This window comes from Eulemur rufifrons, chromosome 29 (genome assembly GCF_041146395.1).
Source record: "Eulemur rufifrons isolate Redbay chromosome 29, OSU_ERuf_1, whole genome shotgun sequence".
Lineage (NCBI taxonomy): Eukaryota > Metazoa > Chordata > Mammalia > Primates > Lemuridae > Eulemur > Eulemur rufifrons.
In genome coordinates, this window is record NC_091011.1 from 46,909,213 (window position 1) to 46,921,322 (window position 12,110).

The following is a 12,110-nucleotide window of genomic DNA, read 5'->3' on the forward strand; positions in this document are numbered from 1 at the left end:
GCAAACCCTGTACTCTGTGTGGTCATTGTGGGATATTAAATTCTAATGGTGCAGCCAATATTCAATCCACATTTTGGAATACTTCTTTATAACTTTCAATTGAGGATACACAAGTTAGCCCCTTTTCATGGCTTTGCTTTTTGACCCCAGTGTTCATTATTTACCAGCAAAATGATTTCTTCCCTAACCCTACTTGACTTCCACTCCATTAGGCACTCTGCTGAATTTTAATAACAACTTTTCAGTATTCAGTTACATGATAATTGGGTAGTAAGTGTATCTTGCTCTTTTGACTAGGTCAAGGATGCCCTTTACAGACCATCTACTTTTTCCAACATTGTAGACCATCAGCTGTGGCACAGAGTAAGCAAAATCATGATGTGTTTTTACATGGTAAGAGCATAGGCATTAAGGGGAGCAGGCTAGGCACTGGGTAGAAAATCCAATCACAGATGAGGCTGCTGAGCTGCACTTAGGCCTTCAAAGAACTCAAAACACTATCAGAACAAGCTAATGAAGATAATGTATTCCTTTAAAGGCTTAACCTACCAGTGAAGTGACTTAAGCATTTTATGTTAATTATTTTATTTTACTTTAATTATCAGACATACCACTTATAACTTACTTTCTTTGAGTGCTCTACTCAATTGTTCCATCTTTTCTTTGGCTGTTTTAAGAAGGCGTTGTTCTAACTAAAGGAATAGAAATAAATAATTTAAACCATTCTTTTTATTCACAACAGTACAGTTCAGCTCATCTGAAATGATTTGGTACATACCTGATAACTATGCTCATGGTTTTTAAATCTTGTGTAATAGTGCATAAATCTGTCAAGTTCCTGAAATCGTTTGTGTTTTTTCTCAGCCTAGGAAACAAAAGTGCATAAATGACTTTCATAAGAACTAGTAGCTATTAAAGTTGTTTTTTGGGGGTGATCATTGAAAAAATTTATTAATAGATAATACTGCACTCAGATTTGTTGATTATTTTGTTGAGAGAAAACAATAACCAATACATTTTTTTTTTTTTTTTTGAGACAGAGTCTCACTCTGTTGCCCGGGCTAGAGTGCCATGGCGTCAGCCTAGCTCACAGCAACCTCAAACTCGTGGGCTTAAGCAATCCTACTGCCTCAGCCTCCTGAGTAGCTGGGACTATAGGCATGTGCCACCATGCCTAGCTAATTTTTTCTATATATTTTTAGTTGGCCAGATAATTTCTTTCTATTTTTAGTAGAGACGGGGTCTCGCTCAGGCTAGTCTCGAACTCCTGACCTCGAGCGATCCTCCCGCCTTGGCCTCCCAGAGTGCTAGGATTACAGGCATGAGCCACCGCGCCCGGCCCAATAACCAATACATTTTAAAGCCTCCCAGAATAGTCTTGCATTTGTATTCTCTGTGACAAACCACTGAATCCATAATCCCAGAGTCAAAAGCAAAAATGTCTCTCAATCACTATGTTCATCAGAGCTCCAATATTTTATTATATGACTTACAGCTATGGAATGAATTGTGTCCCCTCCAAATTTATATGTTGAGGCCCTAACCCCCAGTGTGAATGTATTTGGAGACAGGGCCTGTGAGGAGGTGATAAAGGTTAAATAAGGTCATTAGGATAAGGTTCTATTCTGACAGGCCTAGTGCCCTTATAAGAGGAGAAAGGGACACCAGAGGTCTCTCTCTCTCTCCTGGCCATGTGAAGACACAGTAAGAAGGTGGCCATCTAGAAACCAAGAAGAACACCCTCACCAAGAACCAAACTGACCAACACCTTGATCTTGGATTTCTTTCAACCTTCCAGAACTGTGAGAAATAAATTTCTATTGTTCAAGCCACCCAGTCTATGGTATTTTGTTATGGCAGTTGAGCAGACCAAGACACTTACTGTGTACTGTATTGCTGACATTATGTTTTTAAGTCTTTACAGAAAGCAGGATGGGATAGAGCAAACTTTTCATGTCTTCACCAAAATTTAAAAAAGGAAAACTTAAAGGAAAGAAGCAAGTTTACAGAGCTATTTTGTTTAAATTACAGTGTGTTTAATGTAGTGCTTCAGTAAGGTGAAGATAGGGAAAGAAGATGGAAAATACTTCCAATGGCATTAAGTGGCTTCGACAGAATCTTGGCTTAATCAGTTCTCTTTACCTCCACAGTCATTTCCTTGGACTGCTCCTCCACATGCTGAATGACTTCATAGCGAGTACATCTGTAATAACCGCCAGTGGAAGAACTATGTTTTTTCCATTCTTCTAGGCAAATCCAGCAAAAGTCATACTTGCACTTCAAAAGAAAACATATATGTGAACATCTCTCCATGTTAATATGCAAATTATTTTCTGCTTCATAGCCAACCAATTTGTAAAGATCCTGAGTGTGTAACCAGGAACTAATCTTGAAGACATGCTCTCTTTCTCATGTTTCATCTGAAGACCTTATCTGTATTATGGAAAGATGTAGGGGTACTTTAAAATTATTGCTTTTCAGGATAAATTAAAATGTAAATCACAGTATTATGAAGTAATTGCAAGGAATCATTAAAAATATTAATAGGATATTCTTTCCAAATAATAAAAACAGATACTGACAAATGTTTCATTTCTCAGGCGTGTGGTAATCTGATATTGGTCCATAAAACTCCACCAGTCTATCTGAAAAACTTCTAGTAACTTTGACAAATTTGTTTTGAAACTGGAAATAAGTTTAAAAGATATCTAAGCAAAATAGCTGGCAAAAAAACCTGTCTCTCATTTTAATGAAAATTTCACTTAATTACCATAATTAAGTTGTACAATCCCAAAAATATGAGCATTCTAGTATGAAAATATACCCTTTTATGCTTATGAACTTTGAGTCAGAAAGACAAGTCTATGTTGTCTTCTGGTACTTTCATGATTTATTAATATTTTCTCCCACACAGCTGCCCAGTAGTTCTAATACCATTATTGAATAGTTCATGTTTCTCCACTGGTCGAAGATGCCACATTTATCACATATTAAATTCCCCTGTATCTGTGTCTATTTTCTGGGCTTTTGTTTTATTCTGTTTCGTTGATCGGTCTTTTCACGTGCTAGAACCACACCGTTTTAATTACTGAGGCTTTATATTATGGCTTACTATTTGACAAGCCTAGTTCTTGCTTATTCTTTTTCAGAGTTTTACTAGTTACTCTTGCTTCATTTTCCCATGTGAACTTTTGAATTAGTTCACCTAGATGCAGAAACAAAATCTGTTGATACATTTGTTGGAATCTTTCTATATAAGAACTTAGTTGTCTTTCCATTTGTTTGTCATCTTTTGTGTCCTACAGAGGGTTTAAAATTTTTTTGTAAGTCTTACATATTTCTTGTGAAGTTTATTTCTAAATAAATGAGGTCTTTCAATATAAATTCTATATGGTTGTTGCTGGTACACATGAAGACTGTAACTTTCTGCACAGTAATTTTATACTCTGCTACCTAATTGAATTTTTGTTGTTTGTAGTAGTGTTTCAGTTGGTTCCTGTGGACTGTCTAGGACACAATTATGCCATCTGCAAAATGTGATAATTTTATCACTTCATTTCTAATTTTTTTTTTTTTTTTGAGACAAAGTCTCACTCTGGCACCCTAGGTAGAGTGCAGTGGAATCATCATAGCTCACTACAACCTCAAATCCTGGGCTTAAGTCATCTTCTTGCCTCAGCCTCCTGAGTAGCTGGGACTACAGGCGCATGCTACAATGCCTGGCTACTTTTTCTATTTTTAGTAAAGATGGGGCCTTGCTCTCTTGCTCAGGCTGGTCTAAAACGCCTGGGTTCAAGCAATCCTCCTGCCTCCGCCTCCCAGAATGCTAGGATTATGGGCATGAGCCACCACGCCCAGCCTTCATTTCTAATTTTTACATCTCTAATATCTTTCTTTTCTAATTATATTGACTGGCATTTTCAGTCCAATGTTAATAACACTGGCGGTGGAGAGCATTCTTATTTTGTTCTTGAGTTTAGTGAGAGTGCCTCTAGTTTCTCCACTAAATATGCCAGCTTTTGAACTGAATTTATTTATTTTTATCATACTAGGGAAGAATCCATTCTATCCCTATTTCTTTGTGTTTTATAAAGAATGGTTGTTGATTTTTTGTCTAATGCCTTTTCAGCATCCATAGGAAATATATACATTTTCTCCTTCGATATATGAATAACATGAGGTATAGCATCAGCTTTCCTAATACCAAACTATTCTTATACAGACTGAGCATCCATAATCTGAAAATCAGAAATCCTGAATGCTTCTCTGTCCCAAACTTTTTGACTGCTGGCATGGATTTTGAATTTTCGAATTAGGAATGCTCAACTGGTATAATGCAAACATTCCAAAATCCAAACAAATCTTAAATCTGACTCCACTGCCAAGAATTTTGGATAAGAAATACTCAACCTGTATTCCTGGAATAAATTCTACCTGGCCGATTACTCTTGAATGTGCTCTGCTGGATTGTGTCTGCTATTAATAATATCAGTGCTTCCCCCACGCCCCCCCAATATCTTATTTAGGAGTTCTGCATTGTTATATACAAGCAAGAATAACCTACAGCTTTCTTTTAATTTTTATAATCTTGTTAAGTTGGTATCAAGGTTCTACTCACATTATAAAAATAATCTGAAAGTTTCTTTCAAAAAAAGTTCAATAAAGTTTTTTTTAAATAACTTCCAAGAATCATTTAAATAACATTGGAGTTACCTGCTCCTTAAAGGTTTGATAAAATTCTATAGTGATGCTTTAATGGTTAGTGGGGAAGATTTTTGAGAAACTTTTTTTTCCTAATATAGGAATAGGTTTATTTGGATATCCTTTCTCTTCTAGGGTCAGTTTTAATAAATTATATTTTCTTAGAAAATCAATTTATTTCAAATCCAAGTTCAAATTATCTTAAAGAGTTGAGCAAAGTTAGTTTTTATTATTTTAGTTTGCTTTGTTTCTCTGATTACAGGTATAACTTTTATTGTACATTACTTAATCGTGCTTTGCAGATATTGAGGTTTTGTTTTGTTTTGCAAATTGAAAGTTTGTGGCAAATGTGTCAAGCAAGTCTGTTGGCCATTTTTCCAACAGTATGTGTTTACTTTGCCTCTCTGTGTCACATTTTGGTAATTCTCACAATATTTCAAACTTTTTAATTATTATTATATCTGTTTTGGTGATCTGTGATCAGTGATCTTACTATTATAATTGTTCTGCGGTGCCATGAACCATTCCCGTATAAGACAGTGAGCTTAATCAATAAATGTGTGTTCTGAGTATATCCCACGAATTGGCCATTCCCCTGGCTCTCTTCCCTCTCCTTGGGCTCCATATTCTAAGACACAACAATATTGAAATTAGGCCAATTAATAACCCTACAATGGCCTTCAAGTGTTCAAGTGAAAGGAAGAGTCACACATCTCTCACTTTCAATCAAAAGCTGGAAATGATTAAGCTTAGTGAGAAGAAGGAATGTTGAAAGCTGAGTCAGGCCGAAAGCTAGGCCTCTTGCGTCAAACAGCCAAGTTGTGAATGCAAAGGAAACGTTCTTGAAGGAAATTAAAAGTGTCACTTCAGTGAACACACAAATGGTAAGAAAGTGAAACCACCTTAATTCTGATTTGGAGAAAGTTTTATGGTCTGGATAGAAGATCAAATCAGCCACACCATTCTGTTAAGCCAAAGCCTAATCCAGGGCAAGACTCTAACACTCTTCAATTCTACGGAGGCTGAGAGAGGTGAGGAAGCTGCAGAAGAAAAGTGTGAAGCTAGTAGGGCTGGTTCATGAAGTTCAAGGAAAGAAGCCATGTCCATAAAGTAAAAGTGCAAGGTGAAACAACAAATGCTGATGTATTAATAGAAGCTGCAGCAAGTTATCCAGATCTAGGTAATTGATGAAGGTGGTTACACAAAACAACAGATTTTCAATGTAGATGAAATGGCCTGCTATGGGAAAAAGATGCCATTTAGCACTTTCATATCTACAGAGAAGTCAACGCCTGGCTTCAAATGTTCAAAGGATAGGCTGACTCTCTTGTTAGGGGCTAATGGAGCTGGTAATGTTAAGTTGAAGCCAATGCTCATTTACCATTCTAAAAATCCTAGCCCCCTTAAGAATTATGCTAATTCTACTCTGCTTGTGATCTATAAATGGAATAAAGCCTGTATGACAATATGCCTATTTACAGCATGCTTTACTGAAGATTTTAAGCCCACTGTTGAGACCCACTGCTCAGAAAAAGATTCCTTTTAAAATATTACTGGTCTTTGACAATGTGCCCAGTTACCCAAGAGCGCTGATGGAGATGTACAAGGAAATTAATGTTGTCTTCATGCCTGCTAAAACAACATCCATTCTGCAGCCCATGGATCAAGGAGTCATTGCTATTTTAAAGTTTTATTATTTAAGAAATACATTTTGTAAGGCTATAGCTGCCTTAGATAGTGATTTTTCTGATGGATCTGGAAAAAGTAAATTCAAAATCTTCTGAAAAGGATTCACCATCCTAGATATCATTAAGAACATTTGTTATGTATGGGATGAGGTCAAAATATCAATATTAACAGGAGTTTGGAAGAATTTGATTCCAACCCTCATGGAGGACTTTGAGGAGTTCAAGACTTCAGTGGAAAAAGTCATTGCAGATGTGGTGGAAATAGCAAAAGAACCAGAATTAGAAGTGGACTCTGAAGATGTGACTGAATTGCTGCAATCTCATGATCAAACTTGAATAGATGAGAAGTCGCTTCTTATGAATGAACAAAGTAAGTGGTTTCTTGAGATGGAATCTGCTCCTGGTCTGAAGATGCTGTAAACATTGTTGAAATAACAACAAATAATTTATTACATAAATTAAGATACTATATAACTTAGCTGATAAAGCAGCGGCAGGGTTTGAGAAGATTGACTCCAATTTTGAAAGTAGTTCTACTGTGGGTAAAATGCTATCAAATAATATTGCATGCTACAGAGAACTCTTTCGTGAAAGGAAGAGGCAATTGTTGCCACAATAGTTGATGTTCATTGTTGTCTTATTTTAAGAAATTGTCACAGCCACTCCAGTCTTCACCAACCACCACCCTGATCGGTCAGCACCCACCAACACTGATGTTAAGATTCTAGCAAAGTGATTACCACTTGCTGAAGGCTCAGATTTGTTAACATTTTTTAGCAAAAAAGTATTTTTTAAATTAAGGTATGTACATTATTTTTTCAGATATGATGTTATTTCACACTTAATAGACTACAGTATAGGATAAATATAACTTTTATATGTACTGGGAAACCAAAAAATGTGTGACTTGCTCTACTGTAATACTAGCCATGTTGTAATATTTGCATTACTGCAGTCGGCTGGAACGGAACCTGCATCACCTCTGAGGTATGCCTGTACTTCCCTTATTCCTTATATTGTGTATTTGAACTCTCTCATCTTCATTTTTAAAAAATTGTATTAGCTTAGTGGCTTATCTATTTTTTTCTTCAGAAAACCACTTTTAAATTTATTAATTGCATTAGTTTTTAACTCACTGATTTCTGCTTTAAAGAAAACCCAAAACCTTCCTCCTAGTTTTCTTCAAGTTTATTTTGTTTTCCTAAATTTTTGAGTCATATACTTAATTCATTGCTTATTTTGTATTGTTTTAAGTGAATAAGGCTATGCATATTTCTGAGCACGGCTTTAGAAATGGCCCTCAAGTTCTGATAAAGTAATAGTTTTATTATCTTTATTTTCTAGAAATTCTTTAATTTCTAGAAAACTCTTTTTTACTCAAGATTTATTTGAGAGATTAACAATTTTCACATGAAAAGATCTTTTGTAACTTTATTATTAATTTCTATTTCATTCCCTTATGATGAGACAATGTTGTTTGTACTATTTTTTATTTTCTGGAATGTTATTGAGGTTTTGTTGATCAATGGTCATGTTTTTGTGAATGCTCAATGGGTACTTAAAAAGATGGCACAGTCCACATTTTCAGGATACACAGTCTGAATACGTAGCAACCAGACACACCTTAGTAATTATGGTATTTAAGTCTTCTATATCTTTACTAATTTTTTGTCTGCCTGACATACCTTAAACAGAGAAATTAATAAAGTTTCTATTCCCATGTGTTCCCTTCACATGTACCTACACAATAAATTGTGAACTTGTTTTAAGGCTCTGACAATATGCAAATTCTTTTCCTTCCTGGTATAAGCAAACTTTCTACCTGACTTGATACAAGTATCTTTCTTCAATGAAGCTTTATTGATTTCTCAGAATTAGTGGCAAAACTTTCTATAAAAAAGCCCAAAGATGACATTTTTTGATGGTAAAAAATACATAATTTTAATAATTTTTATATTTTAGTTGTAGCATACAGTTTTACAGTCAGATGAAGAAAATTACTATAAGTAATTTAAACTATTTAAGAATGCAAAGCTTAAATAGTCCCCTGAAAATCAGCTAAAGGGAAATTAATAGAATAGAGGGTGTTTTTAAAATAAATGAGCTTCTCTTTAGAGGACCAAATTTGTCATTCTTTTAAAATGTTTAACACATTTGATATCAGAAAGTAAAAACTGCCTACTGAATCATAATCAACATTTATTATTAAGGCATTAATAAAGGCATATTATGATTTAGTCATGGTGTTAGAGCATAGATTCAATTACACATGGCATGTTATTCCACTTACACATTAAAAAATACTCAAAGTATAAAATTTTGTTGCAGTAAGGTTATTATCTTCTAGATAAGTCTTCCATGTCATAATAAGAATACTACTTTTCAGTTTTTATTGTTCAATGCAAATGCTTCAGAATGTATGTTCAATAAGACTTACTACATTTACACAGCATGTAAGTAAATGTTTCTTTTAAATGTAATAGAAGCTTAAGCAAAATCCGTTTAGGTTGGATTACCTTATATCATCAGCCTGATTAACTCATGAAAATATTCATTTACTCAGTACATATTTATTAAGTATTTATTACTGGTAGGTGCTATGTTTGATTCTGTCTCAGCAGCCAACTGCTCATTTTTATGGCCAATCTATATTTCTTTATACATCTAGGTAGTCCATATCAGATTTTCCAAAGTCAAAAACCTGGATACGGATGTTGAAGATAAGAGTACAGTAGAGGAAATAATTTTGGTCCAATCCTTAGCTAAACTAATAAGCACTTCTCAGTATTTTGCTCCCACTACCACTAGGTTTTTCTTTCTGCTCTTGGGAATCCTGATTACTACCTCACTAAGCCAATTCATTCATGTTAATTTTATAATAATATAGACTTAAAAAAATTATTTGGTAACTGCCATTTATTTGCAAGTTATAATAGTAATGATCATTAAACTTCAAAGTTACAAATCAAATAATACTTAGGAGATATGGATTTATTTTACTGGAATCTTCTTAACTATTTAGGTTTCTTTTATATCCTAAATTAGAAAAAATTACATTGTTCTTTCAATAATTTTAAAAAGTATTTTTATACATGGATGACACTTTCAATGAATAAGGAAAAAAATTAGAATATCATTATAATTTTAAAACAAAAATATTCATAAATGTAGGCAGGGATTAATAAAATGTTATTAATAATATTCCAGAATATTTGTTTTAAGCTTATGGTAGTTTCTGTGCAACTAAGTCAGGAGGTTATATTTTCTTTCTAGCCTTTGGGCCTCTGACAGTAATTATTTATATTAATTATTTTTCAGCCAAGTGGGTCTTTGGCACTTCCATTTTCAATATAGTAATTAATTACTTATTTAATTGATAGCTTCATTAGTAGTCCTAAAAAGTCTGGCCACTGCTTTCAGTTCCTATGTTAGACATATATATACAGTTGTATCTTGGTATCCGTGGTGGGAATGGTTCAAGGACCTTCCACAGATATTAAACTCTGCGGAGGCTCAAGTCCCTGATACAAAATGGTGCAGTATTTGCATATTACTATGCATATCCTCTAGTATACTTTAAATCATCTCCAGATTACTTATAATACCTAATGCAATGTAAATGCTATGCAAATAGTTGTTACACTCTATTGTTTAGGGAACAATGACAAGAAAAAAAAAGTCTGTACATGTCCAACATGGACATGATTTTTTTTCCGAATATTTTTGATCCATGATTTGTTGAATCCATGGGTGCAGAACCCAAGAATACAGAACGCACAGTTGAAGAGGGCCAACTGTATAGACACCATCTAGATTTGGACGTTGGGGATTGCCTGGGGCCTGGTTTGGGCCTTGAGTCTAACCTGTGTGCTCCAAAATCAGCTTTGCAAGAGATCTATATAAAGTAGCACTTTGTTTATCATTTGCTATTATTTTTATTTATTTATTTACTTTTAGAGATGGGATCTCACTCTGTCGCCCAGGCTGGAATGCAGTGGAGTGATCACAGCTCACTGCAACCTCAAACTCCTGGACTCAAGTGATCCTCCTGCTTCAGCCAAATGGGTACCTGGACTATAGGTCTGTGCCACAACACCTGGCTAATTTTTATTTTTTTACAGATGGGGTCTTCTCATTTACTATTATGATGTGTGTGTGTGTGTGTGTGTGTGTATACACCACTCTCTTAAGACGCTCACTGGGGAAGGTGATCGTCAGGGAAGGAGTCAGGCATTTTTGATCTTCTGGCCAAATACCATAAAATCCTTATCCTTACTTTTAACACTCAATGTGAGTATAAAATTTAGTAATATAAATCAAAATTTATGTTATTCAACAAAGAATATAAAATGCACTGTCCTAGAACCTATCTGAAACCCAACAAGATTTTTATGCTTACAACATTTCTCCCTTGGAATGACAAACTAAATTAAGATTACAACTGCAAAGCATGCAAAATCCTCTTTACCTTCTTACCTTAGCACACTGCATGTGATTGCAGCCTTCATTCTTCTGTATTGGAGACTTACAGTTTGCACAGGGCTTGGAGTTAGTTAACAACCAGAGACAATTGGCAGCATCTTCATAAGCTTCACTAACTCCCACCACTTTTGGAAATTAAGCACAAACACAAAAATAAATGATTTCTGGGGGAAAAAAATCTCTCCAGACTTTTCTTTGCAGGCTGTCTCTCAATTTTAATCATATATTTATTTTCCTATTAGGGCTATGGCAAAGTTTTAAAACTGTTTCATTTTGAATAGCATAATTATAGTAAGATAAGAAGCTCTATTCCAAAAGCACTGTTCATGAAACTTGGTTTAAAGGAGATTTCTCCATAAACCTGTATCCAAATAAACAAGGAAAGAAAAAACCCCAAAGTTTAAGAAAGCACGTTACTCTCTTTAAAACAACCATTGCATCAAGGAAATTATAGAAAAAATAGTTACTTTAGATAATAATTTCTTCAATAGGCCAGTTGCAAACATAATTATCAGAAACTCTTCATCAGAGCAAAAAGCATGAACTATCTCTTTTATCCATGATTATTTTGCACAAATTTAAAATGAATCCAATGTGACATGTCTAAAATTAAGTTTATTATTTCCCCCAAACCTGCTCCTTTCTCTATTCCCTGTTCTGGCAAATGATACGATCATCTGTCCAGAGTCAATCTAGGAAGAGTATGATATTCAACACCCTCCTCTTGCCATCACTCATGGCATCGCACTGATTCCACCTCTTTCTCTCTCCTATCTGCTTCCTCTCCATTTCCAGTTCTTACTGCTTTAGCCAGGATCCTCCACATCTCTTGCCTAGACAACTAAAGCATAGAAAACCAACCTATTTCTCCAGTTCCTTTACCTTCTTATCCCCAACTACACTGCCTGAACAGTGATCTTTTTAAAATACAAATCTGCTTAAAATCTTTTAATTGTTCCTCACTGACTACACCAGACTGTAAGATAAAATGAAATCACTTTAGCAAAGAATATAAAGTCCTTCATGATCTTGTCCATTTGGTAAGCTTCTCTCACCCTCTCTCTCCAATCAACCTTATACTCTTCGTCTTCTTAAACTCAACTTATTCTACTATAATTTGAGATCTACAATCTTAAGGAATGCCATGGTTTTTAAAAATCCTACATTTTACATGACCCCTCCCCCAGTAGAGAGAGTTAGGGATTGGACAGTGTTCTAAATGCCAATTAAAAATGATTT

At 34.7% G+C, this 12,110-nt stretch overlaps 1 protein-coding gene across 3 annotated transcripts in view; it reads right to left on the reverse strand.

Moving 5' to 3' along the window:
• ANKIB1 (ankyrin repeat and IBR domain containing 1) overlaps nucleotides 1-12,110 on the reverse strand; it is a 147,650-nt gene that overhangs the window by 15,898 nt on the left and 119,642 nt on the right. For all 3 annotated transcript variants that reach the window (XM_069461713.1, XM_069461715.1, XM_069461714.1), the window contains 4 exons: nucleotides 10,866-10,996; nucleotides 2,143-2,277; nucleotides 779-865; nucleotides 626-692 (listed from right to left, as the gene is read on the reverse strand). In XM_069461713.1, the coding sequence (XP_069317814.1) occupies nucleotides 626-692; nucleotides 779-865; nucleotides 2,143-2,277; nucleotides 10,866-10,996 (420 nt within the window). The remainder of the gene's footprint in view (nucleotides 1-625; nucleotides 693-778; nucleotides 866-2,142; nucleotides 2,278-10,865; nucleotides 10,997-12,110) is intronic.